The sequence below is a fragment of the Myxocyprinus asiaticus genome, chromosome 36, assembly GCF_019703515.2.
Source record: "Myxocyprinus asiaticus isolate MX2 ecotype Aquarium Trade chromosome 36, UBuf_Myxa_2, whole genome shotgun sequence".
Lineage (NCBI taxonomy): Eukaryota > Metazoa > Chordata > Actinopteri > Cypriniformes > Catostomidae > Myxocyprinus > Myxocyprinus asiaticus.
The window spans coordinates 31357614-31377760 of NC_059379.1; the positions used below are offsets into that span (position 1 = coordinate 31357614).

The 20147-nt window shown below is 42.8% G+C and overlaps 1 protein-coding gene across 3 annotated transcripts in view; it reads right to left on the bottom strand.

Moving 5' to 3' along the window:
- LOC127427374 (transient receptor potential cation channel subfamily M member 4-like) overlaps window positions 1–20147 on the bottom strand; it is a 51717-nt gene that overhangs the window by 7333 nt on the left and 24237 nt on the right. For 2 of the 3 annotated variants that reach the window (XM_051674951.1, XM_051674952.1), the window contains 10 exons: window positions 18055–18167; window positions 17450–17560; window positions 17284–17333; window positions 16693–16934; window positions 12449–12564; window positions 6834–6966; window positions 5182–5356; window positions 4895–5060; window positions 4300–4481; window positions 217–349 (listed from right to left, as the gene is read on the bottom strand). In XM_051674951.1, the coding sequence (XP_051530911.1) occupies window positions 217–349; window positions 4300–4481; window positions 4895–5060; window positions 5182–5356; window positions 6834–6966; window positions 12449–12564; window positions 16693–16934; window positions 17284–17333; window positions 17450–17560; window positions 18055–18167 (1421 nt within the window). Of the gene's footprint in view, window positions 1–216; window positions 350–4299; window positions 4482–4894; window positions 5061–5181; window positions 5357–6833; window positions 6967–12448; window positions 12565–16692; window positions 16935–17283; window positions 17334–17449; window positions 17561–18054; window positions 18168–20147 lie in introns of those variants that run through there. The other variant, XM_051674953.1, reaches the window with a different exon arrangement.

The window sequence follows — 20147 nt, forward strand, 5'->3', positions numbered from 1 at the left end:
TTCAATTTTTAGTAATATGAGGTAAAGAAGCACAATTTATGATTCCAGTATTGTCAAATTTGATTGCTGATTTGAAATATGTTCTTTGATCGTAATCTTGACCAACAGGTTTGGAGATAGGAGCTGCACTGTCATGACTGGAAATAGCCTCTCAATAGCATTCCAAAGATGGCCGAAAGTGGACTGACTTGCTAGAAAGACTTTGGGTATACTCACTTGGCAGTCATCTGTTTTAGCCTCTCAGTGTCTGTCCCTCTTTGTTTTTTGTACTCGACAGCCAGGAAGTTTTCCTTCTGGAGGTTCTCCCATTTCACCAATTTGTTAGCTTCTTTACCCTTCAAATCCAGGGCTGTTCAAAAAGGAAAATGAAAGACACACAAACTTTACATCAATGTACATATTCCTAAAATACATTCTGAGGAATTGGATAGTTCCCTAAAACAAGAGATAGACTGTTATCAGTTTGACCAATATTTGTTTTTACAGATATTCACACTTTTTACTTAAACGGTTAATGGTTCTACAATATAATAACAAGTGCTGCCATTCGTTGGGTCTCTAAAGAATAGCACCCAACAAAGCCATTACACCATTGTATGCTCAACAAGAAACAACTATATTCACAGGTAAAGTAAATGTGAGTAATTATTTTCAAAGTCAAAATTCTTTCTCGTATCCAAGATTAATGTGATGGGTCAACTGTAAATAAGCTGTTTGTAGTTTGGTTTCACCTAAAAGTGTAACACTGTGGCACTATCAAAGCATTCCCCTGTTTGTCCAGCCTGACATTGTCTCGACTGATAGTTTGAGTTTGCGGGACTATCCATTTGTACAACAAATGGAAGATGGGGAACGGGTTTTTTGAAATCTGAAAAAAGTGATTGTTTGCAGTTCCCTATCTGTCACTCACTCGACGTTGTGTCGATGTAGTGACACTAGGGGTCACTCTTGGGAGCCCAAGACACATCTGGTCTTTGATAAAAGGCCAATGAAAATTGGCGAGTGGTATTTGCATGCCACTCCCCTGGACATAAAAGGGGGAGTGGCATGCAATAAAAGGAGCTGGTATGCAACCACTCATTCAGATTTTCTCTTTGGAGCCGAACGGTCATGCTCACTGAGCTGAATTTCCACAACTGTTCATTCACCTCTGCTGGATCTCATGGCGCATTTCAGCGGCTTCTGCCCCCTCTGCACTGGTGCACTGCAGAGAATGCCCCTGGGCACTTTGGCAGATATAAAAGAGTGTATTTCTCTAAAAGAGTATATATCTCTAAAAGAAAGGCACACACGGAACGTCTTTTTAAAGACGCGTCTTTTTAAAGATACCTTTCCTTTGTGTGTTATTCCTGGTTGCGCTCATTATCTCTCACCTTCTGACGGTCACAATCACTGTCTTTCGTGTCTGGGCATTGCTCTCGCGGAGACAGCGTTCGTGGATGGGTCATGTACTCATTGCGAGAACATGTCCATGACGATGATGCGGTCGCGGCTTACCTTCGTAAGAAAGCAAGCCACCCCAGAGGCTCCCCACCTCGGTCCTTCTACCCACGGGTATGAGGCCAGTGCGGCTAGCACTGAGGGCGATTTGGGGATCCCAATGGGACCACCTCTGCCGGGTATCCCCCCACGGACCTCCCATTCCCCAGCACACTCATCTGCCCCGATCAGGCTTCCGGATGAGTCCGCCGGCCCGTCTCACGGCGAGATCGACCTCTTATTCGGAGCCCGCGAAGGTGATGAGATCTCGAGCGCAGCATTGGAGAGCGGACTCGTCCAGTCGGACGCGGAAGCCTCAGCTGGGCTCCTCCCTTTGGGTGCGGTCGCCCAGTCACAGGCTGACGCAGAGATGACGACATGCTTTCCTGGGCAGACATGCTTTCCCCGCCGCTCAAAGCCACGCCCCACCCCCATTCCTTTCTTCCTGGAAGTGCATGAAGAGCTGACAAGGTCATGGGAGGCACTTTTTACTGCCCGGTCCCGATCTTTCAGCTTCCCCGCCCTCACTACCCTTGATGGTGGGGCGGCCAAGGGCTATTCGGAAATCTCCCCAGTGGATAAAGGCACTCGCGGTGCACCTATGCCCACAGAGTGCCGCCACCTGGTACGGGTGCCCAAAGCTCCCGTCCAAGGCCTGTAGGTTTATGTCGTCTCTGACGGCCAAGGCCTACGGTGCCGCTGGACAAGCTGCCTCCACCCTGTATGCCAAGGCACTAAAGGAACTGCACGAGGGTAGTTCCACCCCAGGATTGATGCAGGAGCTGCACTCGGCGACCGACCTCGCTCTCCTGGTGACGAAAGTCACGGGTGGGTGATGTCCACCTTGGTGGTCCAGGAGCACCACCTTTGGCTCAACCTGGTCGAGATGGGAGAGGCCGACAAGGCACGGTTCCTTGCTGCCCCCATTTCCCAAGTTGGCCAGTCCGGCGACACCGAGGACTTTGCCCAGCAGTTCTCAGTGGTGAAGCAGCAGATGGAGGTTATCTGGCTCAAGATCCCGCACCCCGTCTGCTCGTCGCCAAGGGCCCCTATGGCCCGGCCCCAGCGTGGAGCCAACCACAGGAAGCAGACGCCACCCATCTCGCGGCCGCCAAGAACCCATGAAAGGCTTCGAAGCGCCCCTGAGATGGGTGATCCAGGGACGATGAAATCTGCTGCTCTTGAGCTGGTAAGTAGACCACTCAATCCCCCGGTCGAAGGCCGAAAGGAGAATCTTTTGTTACCTTTGCATTTAATTGCACTGCATGCCCAAGTGGCTGCAGTACCCAAGAGTTCAGCAAGAGCGGTTTCCTTGTTCCCTGGGTCACATATCCGGTGTGCACGGCCGTCATCACGACCAACGTCCACCACTCTATTTGGCAGGTTTGGCGCTCCAGCGGTGCTCTCTACGCCCCTGAGCGCCCAGCTGTGTCACAAATCCTCCCCCGATGTGACAGTCTCCACGGGTCACGAGGACAGGCCTCTTCCTCCCCAGAAATTACACACGTCAGCTTTATAGGGTTTGTTCACCTACAAATGAAAATTCTCTCATCATTTACTCAAACTCATGCCATCTCAGATGTATTTGACTTTCTTTCTTCAGCAGAACACATTTGAAGAAAAATAGAAAAATATCTTAGCTCAGTAGGTCCTTAAAATGCAAGTGGATGGTGATCAGACCTTTGAAGCTTCAAACAGAACAGACAGTCAGCATAATCGTCATCGATACGACTCGTTAAATTAAAGGGCGATACAATCACTTTTCATGTGAAAAATATAAATATTTAAGTACTTTTTAACTATAAATCATCGCTTCCATCAGCAGCAGTATGCGCGTGTGACGTAGTCAAGTTGGCATGTTTACGTGAGAACTGACGCAAGTGTGACACACCCGGAAGAGCAGTGCTGTTTACAACCGAGTAAGAGGCATGCTGTACAGAAGCTTTGTTGGTTTTGGTTTAGATCTGTATTTGTATGTTTTTCCACAATGGTGCATTTGTATGCTTATCCTGGATGTCTCAACCGAGAGAAAACCCTGAGATTATGTCCTTAACATGCCAACGCGAATATGTCACACGAGAGACCACGTGATCTCAGCGCTCTCGTGAGTGTGTATACTGCTGCTGTCTGGAAGCAATGATTTATAGTTAAAAAGTACTTAAATATTTATCTTTTTCACACCAAAAGCAATCGTATCACTTTAGAAAACATTAATTTAACCGCTGGAGTTGTATGGATTATGTTTATGCTGACTGTCTTTTCTTTTTGGTGCTTCAAAGGTCTGATCACCATCCACTTGCATTTTAAGGACTTACTGAGCTGATTTTCTATTTTTCTTCAAATGTGTTCTGCTGAAGAAGAAAGACATACACACCTGGGATGGCATGAGGGTGAGAAAATGATGAGAGAATTTTCAATTTTTAGGTGAACTAACCCTTTAACGTACTGTTTGCATGAATTACTTTTTTTTACAAAATAGCCATTCATTGTCAAGTGTGAAACAAGTAGCTTGACAGTTAGACAGAGCCCAAAACAAATAATTCTAATTTACTATATTCATAATGCATGCTTTTGTTTTTATTTTTGTATTTCTAATACATAATAGTTATGTACTATTAGTTATTTATTAGAATATTTATTATTGTGTGAAAAAGCTAAAATAAAACAATAACTAAAAATAGATTCTGCATAGCAGATATCGCATATTTCGCACACTATCGCAAACATAAAAACAATCTGTATTGTATTGGTTGTAAAACCTAATCTCTACCTATACTAAGCAAGTTTCACTGCTTGTTTGTAATAGTTTTCTAACTTTACCAAAATGTTGGATTTTGGTGGATGGCACTTTGCGGAAGTTTCTTTTGATGAAGAGATTGATGTGGGACAGGATGATGAAGGGTGGAGCGAGAGTTGGGCGAGAATGGTACTCTACTATCAGATTATAACGCTGAAACTTCCAGTATGTGTCACTGCGCTCCTGAACCTTAGAAAAGGTGTAGCTGCAAAAACAGACAAAAAGAGAACAGTTTTCCTTTTCAAAATACAAAGGTGGATAAATTGATGGATGCAAAAAAACAAAACAAAACAAAAAATATTTCAACTTAGACAGTTAGTCTTATTTTTCCAATAAAAATGTCTAAACATCCATAAAGCAAAACACATTTGCTTGAGACCCCACAGGTATTGTTTTGTTTTTTTTTATTTGTATTTTTTATAAGCATAAATCTAACAAAATTTCCAACAGGGTAAGAAAAATGAACTTACTTAAAGATTTATTCTCTGACAACAAGTCTATAACCTCACAAATGTTTAATGCAAGCAAATGTATTTTAAACACAGTAATTAAGAAAATGCATTTTGCTGTGTAGATCACTTGCTAAACAGAAGGATGGATAAACAGACAGATGAATACCTGAATGTGGCAATGAGCAGGTTGACCAGTAAGATGTTGGTGACCAGTAGAAAGATAACCAGCAAAATGACCACAAGCCAGTTGTGACTGATATCTCTACATGGCTCTACTCCTTCATTAACCAATGTCAGATTATCTGTGCAGTCTCTATCCCAAGATTTACCAGCTTAACGCATACATACACACACACACACACACACACACACACAGATAAACAATTAAGTCAGTGTATGCCAACAAAAACACTGCAAAATATTCTTAATATTCATGGACAGAAGTAAACATACTGTCTATTTCCTCCACAGGAATCTGTCCGAATATATGCAGATATGGTCTGTACAACACTCGTCGAAACACCCTAGCAGGGCTTGGATCATATGTGTACAGTAGAGCCTGATTGGCCACTCCATATGCACACAGCCACACTGCCAGAAAGAATAAGAAGAAGAATGCATCCTTCATCTGTGGGTCAAGAAAGTTGAACCCGAAATAGAAAGAGAAGTGAAAAGTTACTTAAAATCATTTTCAATTATTAGTGAAATACTGTATTTTTGTCTTTTTTTTATTTACTGATATTTTGCTGATTTCAACAGTAATTGTATGTATTTATTTATTGATCACAAGTAAAGTTAGAAAGTAAACCCCAGTGCAGGCACATGGGAAGATATATGGGGGGTGGGGGGTGTTGGTGCATGTCATATCACAACACACATATATAAAACTCATATATGAAACAGAACAAACAAACACATCACCCAGAACACTCATTTACTGGACCACGCACACTAGTACATTTGACTATATATTACATATTACAATTTAGACAGCAAATAGTGAGGCAGCTAGCACTTATAATGTAATTGTCCACCTTAACACGGGAAGACAGGATAACACAAACTGCGCTATTTAAAAATGACTGGTGGGCAATTTTACATGGTCATGTAAAAAAGCAAGCCTGCATGGCAGAAGAAAATAAAAAAAAAATAATATAAAAAAATAAATACAAAATAAACTCTTGTGCCTACTTTACAGTACACCGAAGGTGCACTTGCACTCCAGAGTACAGCATATTAATTATTTAATTAGGGTCTGAATGTCTCTTCTGTTTGGGAGATTTTGATTTGGATGAACACTAAAAACATTTTTGCTTTAGCGCCATCAAACTTCTAGCTACAGTTCATCTCCTGCGCCAACATCACACTTGTGTGCATCAATCAAGAGGAAAGAAATGATGCGCTAATCCCATTTCGAGAAAGAAATCATAAAATGTAAAATGAAAACTATTTAATAAAAGCATAGGTTTATAGTCTGTTTACAAGTTATTTTTAAATGCCTTACTGAAAGTGTTCTTTTAAAGAGACTTGAGTCGCACACCTAATAAATGTAGAAATTATTGTTGGAAAAAGGACACTCTTATCAGAATCAGGTACTCTATACTTGTTTTCTTTCAGTGGCTTGTTAAAATAGTGTCACACCTGATTGCCATTTGTTGTGTAATGATGCTGTAATTGAAAGTTTTCAGCTGGAAACAGCAAAAACAACAGTTATTGCTTAAATATATGAAGGAATCATATAAAACACAACTCAAAATGCAAGCATATGTATTGAAACGTTGACCAATAAATAAGCTTACAATATATTTTGAGTTGTGCAGTTATTTTTTTTTTTCCCTTTACAGAAAAAGTAAAATGTGTTGATTTTTCTTATAAAACATTTCGTGTTGCATTTTCAATCCTGTGAAAACAGGGGGTGCTGTAGCACCCCCAGCACCCACACTTCCCGTGCTCCTGCCCCAGTAAAACTTTATCATTAAGATCTCTTCAGATTAAATGAATGTTCTCGGTTCAAAATAAATTAAGCTCCAACATAATTTCTTCTTGTAGATATTTAAATCTACTAGTCAACTATCTTTCAATTCACTGAAGATTGGTCACCTCACCATTTTGCCCAATATGATGATTTTGGGGCCCAGCTGTCTGTGAATGGCGAATATTTGAATGAGTCGGAGTGTGAAGACCATGAAGTCCATGCACAATATGCCACGTCCCATGTTGAATGACCAACTGAACATCCTAAGACAGACACATGTACACATACACCCATGAATACAGCCACAAAAATGTAGAAGAATGCTCACCACTGAGGTTTGATATTAACTGCTAAATTTTGACACTTGCGCTACATATTTTTGAGAAGACTGAATCACATGTTTTTAATTAACTGAAAACTTAGATGGGAAATCAGAAGCATCATGCCTGTTCAAACATACCCCCTCCGATTTTTGAGCCAAGTGGATTTTAAATATAACTTCCATAAAAAATAAAAAATAAATCCTCCTTGATGATTAAGTTACTTGATTATTGTAAGTAACTTAAAAAAAAAGTGTAACACTGTCAGTGTCCAACAGTGTCTAAAACACTTTTTTCACATGATCAATTTCACAGGAAATTATCACATGATTCCAAAATTCACATGTCTAAATTTTGTCAGTCCACTCGATTCACACTTCTTTTTTGTAATTAACATTTTATTGATTCATGTGCTATGACAGTGAAAAAAACTCAACACATACAGTGCATCCGGAAAGTATTCGCAGCGCTTCACTTTTTCCACATTTTGTTATGTTACAGCCTTATTCCAAGATGGATTAAATTCATTATTGTCCTCAATTCTACAAACAATACCCCATAATGACAATGTGAAAGAAGTTTGTTTGAAATCTTTGCAAATTTATTAAAAATAAAAAACGAAAAAGTCACATGTACATAAGTATTCACAGCCTTTACTCAATACTTTGTTGAAGCACCTTTGGCACCAATTACAGCCTCAAGTCTTTGAGTATGATGCTACAAGCTTGGCGCACCTATTTTTGGGCAGTTTCTCAAATTCTTCTTTGCAGGACCTCTCAAACTCCATCAGGTTGGATGGGGAGCGTCGGTACACAGCCATTTTCAGATCTCTCCAGAGATGTTCAATCGGGTTCAAGTCTGGGCTCTGGCTGGGCCACTCAAGGACATTCACAGAGTTGTCCCGGAGCCACTCCTTTGTTATCTTGGCTGTGTGCTTAGGGTTATTGTCCTGTTGGAAGATGAACCTTCACCCCAGTCTGAGGTCCAGAGCGCTCTGGAGCAGGTTTTCATCAAGGATGTCTCTGTACATTGCTGCATTCATCTTTCCCTTGATCCTGACTAGTCTCCCAGTTCCTGCCACTGAAAAACATCCCCACAGCATGATGCTGCCACCACCATGCTTCAATGTAGGGATGGTATTGGCCAGGTGATGAGCGGTGCCTGGTTTCCTCCAGACATGATACTTGCCATTCAGGCCAAAGAGTTCAATCTTTGTTTCTCATGGTCTGAGAGTCCTTCAGGTGCCTTTTGGCAAACTCCAGGCGGGCTGTCATGTGCCTTTTACTGAGGAGTGGCTTCCGTCTGGCCACTCTACCATACAGGCCTGATTGTTGGAGTGCTGCTGAGATGGTTGTTCTTCTGGAAGGTTCTCCTCTCTCCACAGAGAAATGCTGGAGCTCTGTCAGAGTGACCATCGGGTTCTTGGTCACCTCCCCGACTAAGGCCCTTCTCCCCCGATCGCTCAGTTTGGCCAGGCGGCCAGCTCTAGGAAGAGTCCTGGTGGTTCCAAACTTCTTCCATTTATGGATGATGGAGGCCACTGTGCTCATTGGGACCTTCAAAGCTGCAGAAATGTTTCTGTACCCTTCCCCAGATCTGTGCCTCGATACAATCCTGTCTCGGAGGTCTACAGACAATTCCTTGGACTTCATGGCTTGGTTTGTGCTCTGACATACACTGTTAACTGTGGGACCTTATATAGACAGGTGTGTGCCTTTCCAAATCATGTCCAGTCAACTGAATTTACCACAGGTGGACTCCAATCAAGTTGTAGAAACATCTCAAGGATGATCAGTGGAAACAGGATGCACCTGAGCTCAATTTTGGGCAAAGGCTGTGAATACTTATGTACATGTGATTTTATTTTTATTTTATTTTATGATTTTTTTTATAAATTTGCAAAGATTTCAAACAAACTTCTTTCACGTTGTCATTATGGGGTATTGTTTGTAGAATTTTGAGGAAAATAATGAATTTAATCCATTTTGGAATAAGGCTGTAACATAACAAAATGTGGAAAAAGTGAAGCACTGTGAATACTTTCCGGATGCACTGTATATAATGAATCAACATTTTACATTTAACCCTACTAATACAATCCCACCCTGACCCCTAACGAACACCCCTGTGGTCCCACATAACACACACACAATCCAAAAAAATAAAATAAATATATATAAATGTATATATACATACATATATACATACACAGATATACACATATATACACACACACATACATATACATACATACACAGATACATATACATACACTTACATAAAATAAAATATATTATATATATATATATATATATATATATACATACACAAATAAATAAAATAATAAACATACATGATTAAACTACACTCTCCACATCCCCTCCCCGAGATTCCCCCCAAAAAACTAAATATTTGCCCCATTTTTTAGCAAATAAGTCCCTCAACCCCAGCCTTCTACTTACCGCCTCTTCAAATGCAGCTACCCTCCCCATTTCCACACACCACTCCGAAAAAGAGGGTGCTCCATTTGACTTCCAACCCCTTAAAATTACTTGCCTGCCGATCATGAGACTGGTCATAACCCAGTTTTTTATATGATTGTCCCCTAAATGCATGACCGCTCCATCACCCAAAATACAGAGTTTGGGACAAAGCAAAACCTGAGTGTTCAAAACGTCGCACAAATACCTCTGAACCCTCAACCAAAACTCCTGGATCTTAACACACCCCCAAAAGACATGGGTAGTGTCTCCAACTTCTGACTGGCATCGCCAGCAAGTGGGTGTGTCTTTAAGACCAAGCCTATATAATCTAGAGGGGGTCCAATAAAATCTATGTAAAATCTTAAATTGCATAAGGCGAACCCTTGCATCTCTAGATACAGACTTGACATTTTTAAGAATCTTAATCCACACTCCATCCTCCAATACCAAATTCAAATCTTTTTCCCATACTCTCTTGAGAGAAGTCAAGGCTCCATCCCCCAGACTCTGAATTAGTAGGGAGTAATACACTGATGCTTCATGGCCTTTTCCAAAAGCAGCAATCACCTCTCCCAAAGCACCTGCCGCCTTAGGGGGGTGCATGCCACTCCCAAAAATAGTGCAGAGTAGGTGGCGAAGCTGTAAATACTTATAAAACTGAGATCTGGGAATGCCAAAATGTTGAACCAAATTTTCAAAAGATCTCAATACTCCACCCTCATATAGGTCACCAAGTGCATTAACCCCCCTCACAATCCAATCTGACCAACAAAAAGGGGACTTATTAATACATAGTTTAGGGTTCTGCCATATGCTCGAGGCAACATTTAAATAAATATCAGAATTAAACACTCTGGACACTTTTGTCCATATCGAGTGCAAATGCAAAATAACGGGATGCGACTTAACCTCTCCGGCTAGTTTAATCGAAAGGCTATGCAGTGGCGAGATAGGGGCAAGAACTTCCTTTTCAATACAAATCCAGGGAGGGGCTCTCTCAGGTGGAAGCGACCAATGAGCCAAATGTCTAAGACCGAACGCATAATAATAAAACAAAATCTTGGGAAGACCTAGCCCTCCTCTGTCAATTGGCCTATGTAACTATGTATTGAAATTTAACCTGGGGCGCTTACCATTCAAAATAAAGCACTTCGCTATGCTATCAAATTGCTTGAAATAAGAGAGGGGGACATCTACAGGGAGAGACTGAAGCAGGTAGTTGAATTTTGGAATACAATTCATTTTAATAACATTAACCTTCCCAATCATCGATAAATGTAATGAATCCCACCTGCTGACATCACTCGAAAACCTTTTTATTAAAGGGTCAAAATTAACACTAACTAAATCAGACAAATTTGCTGGGAATAAAATCCCCAAATACTTAATGCCCTGTTTGGGCCGCTGGAAGGCACCCGGCTGGAAAGCCATTTCTGGGCAGTATGCTGTCAGCACCAAAGCTTCGGATTTAGACCAATTGACTTTGTATCCTGAGAACTTGGAAAAGGAATTAATAATTCTGTGGAGGCAAGGCAAAGATCTAGTAGGTTCAGAGACAAATAATAAAATATCATCTGCGTAAAGCAGAAGCTTATGCGCCGCACCTCCCGCTGTCGCCCCTGGAAAATCATCCTCCTTTCTTATTGCAGCTGCTAATGGTTCCAGGGCAAGACAGAACAATAACGGGGAAAGAGGGCAACCCTATCAAGTGCCCCTATCTAGAGTAAAATTATCTGAAATTAATCCATTTGTTTGTACCGCTGCTACAGGGTAAAAAGATAATCCCATTCTACCATATCAAACGCCTTTTCGGCGTCAAGTGAGATGGCAGCGACCGGAGATTGTTAATTTGCCACTGACCACATGATATTGATGAGACGCCTGATTTTATCAGAAGAGCTACGGCCCCGAATAAATCCCACCTGATCTATATGTATAAGAGATGTCATAACCTTACTTAATCGGTTAGCTAAAATTTTTGACAATATTTTTACATCTAGTTGGATCAGGGAGATTGGACGGTAACTTTTACACTCGCTTGGATCTTTGTCCTTTTTAAGAATCAGACTGATCCGGGCTTGTGTCATGGTTGGAGGAAGTTTTCCCTTCTTTAATGATTCAGTATAAACTTCTAACAAAAGTGGGGCCAATTCTGTAGCATAGGATCTAAAAAATTCTGCGGCAAAACCATCTGGCCCCGGAGCCTTGCCAGTAGGTAGGGACTTAATTACCTCGTTAAGCTCCTCCAAGGTTATCTCAGAATCAAGAGAGTTTTTTTTGCTCAGTCGTCAGTGTAGGAAGATCTAATGGTTCCACAAAGTTTCTAATATCTTCATGAGTAGATGAAGACATGGAACTATAAAGATCAATATAGAATTCTTTAAAGGCATTATTAATATCAATGGCTGAGGTAAATATTTCACCACCAGCAGATTTCACTGAGGGAATGATAGAAAGAGACTCTCTCTGCTTTATATATCTAGCCAAAAGCTTCCCTGCTTTGTCCCCTGACTCAAAGTATGACTGTCTTGCCCTGAATAACCAAAACTCCACTTTCCGCGACAAAATAGTATCGATTCACACTTGTGAAGATATCTTGCTTTAAACCGAAAATTCAAGCCAGCTCGAGTGCATGCTGTTGTTAAAGCAAAAGGGGGACATACCAAATGCTGATGCTGGTAATATAATAAACATCTATTAAAATAACTATAACTGCTATATGTATATTACATTGGAAAAAGGTACAATAGAAGAATTTTCAAAAGTGGACTCTGTTTGCATCAGGCTTTTCCCAGTTTGATGCAAATACTAAAACTCCACTTTCCTCCATCTGTGGCTGTTGATTCAATCATTATATACATATAGAGAATTGCCCCCTAGTGGATGGACATGATCTCCTTATTCCATTCATAGATGCAGGACTAACTGTAAAGGGCCATTACCTGCAGAACAAACCAGCAATGAAGAGGGAGATGGCAAGGACATCAAACTTATTCCACACATCATGAGCATACAGCATCAACCTCTGGCCAACAGTCTTAGTGCCCACAATGAATATCTGAGAGAAAAAGAGAAGACACTTAACAAGTTACCTTACACCTCTACCACAAGCGTCGAATTACCCTTAACTGTGTTTGATTGAAAACTGTTGTTTAAGAGATTTACACTCCTGCATTAATCATTAAACTCACAATGCAAATGTCTGATAATGAAATTATTTATTGCAAGTTCTGTTTGTGAGCTTATTTTCTTTATTATACAAGGAAAATAAAAAATGGACAAATGGGTGTGTAAATGATGACAATTTTAATTTAGGGTTGCACTTTTCGTTTAACCCTCTGAAGCATGAATCACAAAGTGAAAAAAGAATGTTTCTTTTTCAGAACAAGATATAATATTATCATTCCCAATTGAAATAAGTTTCTAAAATGATGTATTTTGAGAGTTACACATCTGTCCATTACAACAGAAGACAATGGTAAATATTGCAGTGCATCGCCACTTTCGTCATCATATTGAATTTATTTTGTTACATAATGACAAATAAAGAGGACAGTCATATAGAATTATGAGAAAGGTATTAACTCATGAATGGTGGTTTAGAAGTGAATGTAGTAGAGTGCAGTAACATGTCTATGGTTACGTCATAATCACATTACGAATGAATGGCCTATAAGCTACCACTATTAGGGTATTTAAGCCCTTGGACATGACACATGGTATGCATTGTGGTTGTTAGACAAGCATCGTTAAACAAGCATCGTTAAGTCATCTCATCACTATGTGACTCTATCTTTTTTTTTTTTGGAGAGTTGCTTAACTTGCTTTTAAATGGTAGTAACATCAGTTTGTTTTGAGCAGGCTCGATTGCACTCATTGCTGTGTGCTCATTGCCAGGGCGATAAAGTTTAATGTCAGCACTCTCCTGCCCTTCTTTGAGCAGCACTGTTGCTTTGTTCCTGTGTTGTTTTTTGTTTTGTTTGTTTCGTTTTAGGTTCTTAATTGTTTTTTTGCTTTTTAATTAGCCGGTGCGAGTCCAATGGTGCCGGTTTGTGTCTCTTTCTTGTTGAAGACTGTTTGGTCTCATTGACACTCTAGTGACTCGAAATATTTAAAAGAAATATTAAGTGATTGTCAATCTGGCCCTTTTTGGCTTTCCGGGCCTAAGCGGTTATGCACCTGGCTGTGTGAATTTTTTTTAATTTTTTTTAATTATTATTATTGTTTGTTTTGTGTTAGTGGGTTGTTGAAATTAATTTATTTCTTTTTCTGAGTTTATGTAAGTAAATTTTGTAAATTTTTTAAGTAAATTTTGGCCTGTTGATGTTTTTGTCATTTAATATTTACAAATTTTTTTTGTTTTGCTTTTTCTGTGTAAACAAAACAAATATTTTGCATGTGCCACCCAGTTGTGCTTTGTATTGTGGTTAATTGGTTCTTTTGTTTTGGTATTTGCAGGTGCTGAGGGCCAAGAGCAGGTGGGCTAGCTTCCTTGTGCTGTATTGGTGGTAGTGGTGTGTCTCGCACAGAGTGCTGTGTTTTGTCACCTACATTCAACTTTATGGTGTGTGGAGTTTGTGTGAACTGCATGTACACTTGAGTGCTGTGGGTTTCTTTTTTTTTTTAGCCCATTCTCGTAATAGCTAGCCCGCTTCTCCCTGACTGGGAAGCCTCAGCCCTGCAGTATTTGTTGTTTTGTTTATTTCTCTTTGTTTTCTTGTATATGTGAAATTTTGTTCCCTATCTGTCACTCACTCGACGTTGTGTCGATGTAGTGACACTAGGGGTCACACTTGGGAGCCCGAGACACCTCTGGTCTTTGATAAAAGGCCAATGAAAATTGGCGAGTGGTATTTGCATGCCATACCCCCGGACATACGGGTATAAAAGGAGCTGGTATGCAACCACTCATTCAGATTTTCTCTTCCGAGCCGAACGGTCATGCTCACTGAGCTGAATTCCCATGACTGTTCATTCACCTCTGCTGGATCTGACGGCGCATTTCAGTGGCTTCTCCCTCCTCTGCTCTGGTGCACTGCAGAGAATGCCCCTGGGAGCTTCGGCAGAAATAAGAGTATATTTCTCTAAAAGAGTATATTTCTCTAAAAGAGCGGCACACACGGAACGTCTTTTTAAAGACGCGTCTTTTTAAAGATACCTTTCCAATTGTATTATTCCTGGTTGCACTCATTATCTCTTGCCTTCTGACGGACATGATCACTGTCTTTCGTGTCTGGGCACTGCTCACACGGAGACAGCGTTCGTGGATGGTCATGTAATCATTGTGAGGACATGTCCATGGCAACGATGTGGTCGCGGCTCGCCTTCATAAGAAAGCAAACCACCCCAGAGGCTCCCCAGAGGCACTCCAGAGGCTCCCCAGAGGGGGTGGGTTGTGGCCAATCTTGGACCTGCGAGTACTGAACCGGGCTTTACACAGACTCCCGTTCAAGATGCTAACGCAAAAACGCATTCTGGCGAGCGTCCGGCATCAAGATTGATTCGCGGTGGTAGACCTGAAGGATGCGTACTTCCATGTCTCGATCCTTCCTCGACACAGACCCTTCCTGCGGTTTGCATTTGAGGGTCAGGCATATCAGTACAAGGTCCTCCCTTTTGGCCTGTCCCAGTCTCCTCGCATGTTCACGAAGGTCGCAGAGGCAGCCCTTGCCCCGCTAAGGGAGGTGGGCATTCGCAATCTCAACTATCTCGATGACTGGCTAATCTTAGCTCACTCTCGGGACATGTTGTGCGCACACAGGGACTTGGTGCTCTCACACCTCAGCCGACTAGAGTTTTGGGTCAACTGGGAAAAGAGCAATCTCCTCCCGGTTCAGAGCATCTCTTTTCTCGGTTTGGAGTTGGACGCAGTCTCTTTGACAGCGCGCCTCACGAACGAGCACGCCCAGTTGGTGTTGGCCTGTTTGAAGGCGTTCAAACAGAAAACAGCGGTTCCACTGAAACTTTTTCAGAGGCTCCTGGGGCATACGGCATCCTCAGCGGTGGGCACCCTGCTCGGGTTGATGCATATGAGACTGCTTCAGCACTGGCTTCAGACTCGAGTCCCGAGATGGGCATGGCGCCACGGGACACACCGCGTGGTCATCACGCCGGTCTGTCACTGTCTTTTCAGCCCTTGGACCGACCTCTCGTTTCTACGGGCAGGTGTTCCCCTAGAACTGGTCTCCAGGCACGTCGTGGTCACAACGGACACCTCCAAAATGGGCTGGGGCGCTGTTTGCAACACGTGTCGACCTGGTGTGCTGGTTATGAGGCACACAGTGGTCTGCCCACCACACACCGCCAGTTCACATAACACAGTTCAGCCAGTTGTGGCGTTTCGTATAGGGACCCCTAGTGTCACTACATTGACACAACGTCGAGTGAGTGACAGATAGGGAACGTCATGGTTACTTGTGTAACCTCCGTTCCCTGATGGAGGGAACGAGACGTTGTGTCCCTCCTGCCGCAACGCTGAACTACCCGCTGAAATGGCCGGACCTTGTCTCGGCTCTTCAGCATAAAACCTGAATGAGTGGTTGCATACCAGCTCCTTTTATACCCGTATGTCTGGGGGAGTGGCATGCAAATACCACTAGCCAATTTTCATTGGCTTTTTATCAAAGACCAGAGGTGTCTCGGGCTCCCAAGAATGACCCCTAGTGTCACTACATCGACACAACATCTCGTTCCCTCCATCAGGGAATGGAGGTTACACAAGTAACCATGACGTTTTCTCAGACAATTGACAATTTGATGCTGCAGCTTGCAGAATGTGTTTTAGCCTATTCTATCTGACTTGGCCAAATTCAGATTTTTAACATTCTAATTGTGTATCAATAAAGATCTTTATATTTTCCTATTGGAACCCACGTCGCTAGCCTTCATTTACTTGTAGAACGAACCTGTGTGACCTTTTGGGTTAATACCTGCGTGACCTTTTGGGTTAATACCTGTGTGGTCGTAATTTGTCCCTGGGTGCAATTCCCAGGGTGGCGTAATCGACTTATATCTCCATCTAGCACTTTAAAACTAGTAGATTGCCATAACTCCCTTCTCTAGCTCCGCCACATACACATCACACCCTGAGTTGTTAAAAATGGCTTTTAAAGTCTGTACACTATAGTGGACACCATGGACAGAGGGTTAATGAAAGTGCACCCTATTAATGGGTCAGAACACCAACCTCTCGAATCTCCTCGCATACGAGAGTGAACATCCAAAAGTACAGCACATACTCAGAGGCGGCAGGGCCATCAGGGGGAGGCGGCTTGAAGTCAACCAATAGCACATAGGCATACAGAAACAGGAAGAGGAAGTACATCATAACATTGCCGAGGAATGAGGTAATGGGGGCATACCAGAACTGCTTCCAGCGGGAAACCCAAAAGGGTTGCTTGTTTTGATGGAAAGCTGCAACAGTAGTGCCTGATTACAGGAGGGAAAAAATAATGAAAATAAGGAATAATTTCTCCAATTCTTATACTGTAACTGTATAAGACAATTGGCTTTTCTATGAAAAAGTACATTTCTGTTCTGATTCATACTTTTGTAATGGTTACTCATTAAATGTGACGATTTACATAAGAATGGTGTTACGAATGATTTACACACACACACACACACACACACACACAACGTTCAGCTCGTATTTCATGAATGACACCCAATTGTATAACTAGAAGAGAGATGCATAAATACTGGTGGTAATAAGATTTGAATGAAAGTGCAAAATGTAAAAGAACAAAAACTTGGGTTTCAAAATCAACAGTCAAACCTTTTGTTGGACATCTGATATTATTTGAGTCCTCTTGCTCAACTTCACTGCTAAATATAGAAAGAAGGTAACAGATGAAGACATGTGTGTCTACCAATTTATATTAGCAATATTACAAATACAGATTTATATTATATTTATGCTTGATGTATAAAGGTAAAGGTACTGGTTTTTGATGTCAGTAAAGGAGAAGACAGTCTCTGTGTAGTGGTAGTCTGTTTCTGAGGTTGGATGTACCGCCGGTGTTAATTTTTCCTCTTCCACATTGTCTAATTTCCTGTAAGAAATACAGAACAGTCTACATTTGATCATGCTACAAACACAACATATGCTGATTCAGAATTAGCTGATCATCATAAATTGCACATAACACATCGCTGACACACCACATCGCACAAAAAACCCAGAACATTATTTGTAAGAAAATAATGTGCAAACTTTAAGCCTTCCTGCCACTAATTGCCTGAACATCATTTCAGGATCTGTTGACAAATGCAACCCTTTGTTCTTACTTGTCTTCCAACTTCGCTGTACCAATCAAATAATTCAGTAAATCTACTTTCCTTCTAATTGCAAATCTAAACTTCAGACCTCCTATAAACACTTCATCCAAAAAAAAAAAAAAAACTTCATTGCATTTCTGAAACCAGCTTTTAAGAAGTTTAAAAAAATGAATTAATCTTGCATATTTAAAAACAAAATGCTCCAAATCGTCTCCCTTACCACAGAACCTACATGAGGAAAATGGGAGGATTTTGGTGATTTGCTGACCTGAAATTGATGATGTTGGTGTAGCAGATTGGAGGAATTAACAAAGTCAGGATGACTTTCCACACCTCAGTGCCTCTATCCATGTCACCCCACCAGATCTGAGACAACAGGGACTAAAAAATAACACTTTTATGAACACACCTTATGTATAAAAAAAAACGTCCTGGTTACATTCGTAACCTCTGTTCCCTGATGGAGGGAACAAGACTTGTGTCGATGTAGTGACACTAGGCGTCGCCCTTGGGAGCTCCAAACACCTCTGATCTTTGAGAAAAGGCTAATGGGAATTGGCGAGTGGAATTTGCATGCCACTCCCCCGGACATACGGGTATAAAAGGAGCTGGCTTGCAACCACTCATTCAAGTTTTGTGCTGAGGAGCCAAGACAGGGTCCCAGCCATTTCAGGGAACGGAGGTTATGAAAGTAACCAGAACGTTCCCTATCTGTCACTCACTCGACGTTGTGTCGATATCTATACGAAACACCACAACTAGCTGAACTGTGTTACGTGGACTGACGGTGCGAGACGGGCAGACCATTGCGTGCCTCGTAGCCAGCACAACTGGCCGTCACATAACCTCCCCCAACACTCCTACGAGCATCCTACGGTCCCCCACACCTCCGGGACAAGTCGACTGCCCAAAATGGGGACAGGCCGTGGCCTCTTCTCTTCTTTGTTTCTCCCCAAAAAAGAATGGAAATCATTCAGCTGGGGGCCATAAATGTCCGCGTCAGGGGGGTGTCCATTCCCAAGGGGAAGACACTGCGGAGACCACATCCTGCCCAAAGGGGAGGCAATTGTGTGGAAATACGTCACACGGTCTTACAGAGTCTTGTCGGCAGTGTCGTATGTGGAGAAGTCCCCGTGGTCGGTCCTACCCAGAGGGGACGGAGCTCTACAAACACAGCGACTGTTGGCAGAGGGAAACTCTGCCCAAGGAAGACGCATGTTTACCAACAGGGAAACCATCTCATGGAAGATACATCACACGGGGTTACAAACAGGCAACCAGTGCATGTGGAGCACCTACCCCAGTACAGGGCCTAATAGCACACATACTGGGCCAGAATCAAGTTTCTCCACAAACTCGCCTGCCACAGGGCTGAGGAGGAAGGACAGCCAGGGTCCATGACCTCGTGAACACGGCTGGGGGGTAACAAGCGCATGTCTCCCCCTCCAGGAGTGGAAAGGTGCTATACGCAAGCGGTACACCCGGCCAGTTGTCCCGCCAACTTACCTGTTCGTACCTGACAACACACAGGATGAACCGGCTCAACCCGGAGATTGAGGAACCTCGCGAAGGTATTGAGTGTTGCCCAGCCCGCTGCTCTACCAATGTCTGCTAAAGAGGTACCATTGGTCAGAGCCCAGGAGGCAGGTGGAGTGTGCCCGAAGCCCCAAGGGGGCCGGCACGTCCTGGGCGTGGTATGCCAAAGCGAATAGTGTCAACGACCCAGTGGGCGATCCTCTGTTTGGAGACAGCGCTCCCATTCCGCTGTCCTCCGAAGCAGACAAAGAGCTGCTCAGAGCCTCTAAAGCTCTGCATGCGATCCAAGTAGATGCGCAAAGCACACACCGGACACAGCAATGAGAAGGCTGAGTCTGCCTCCTCCTGGGGCAGCTTCGCTTGCACGTTCACCACCTGATCCCTACACAGGGTCGTGGGAACCTTGGGCATATAGCTCAGTCGGGGCCTCAGGACCATGTGAGAGTATTCCGGACCGAACTCCAGGCACGTGTCACTGACAGAGAATGCCTGCAGGTCCCCTACCCTCATGATGGACGTGAGCTCAGTCAGGAGGGCAGTCTTCAAGAGACTGCCTTTAGCTCAACTGACTCCAGGGCTCAAATGGGGCTCCCCACAGGACCATGGAGAGATCCCATGAGGGAATGAGGCGCGGTCTGGGAGGATTCAACCTCCTCGCGCCTCTAAGGAACCTGATGATCAGGTTGTGCTTCCCTAAATACTTACCATCAACTGCATTGTGGTGTGCCGCTATAGCTGCCTGACCAGCCTCTCCTGCAGGAAGGAAAGCACTGACCTGACTGCGCATCTCTTTCTTTCTTTTTGGGGGTCTTTGCGTAGCTTACA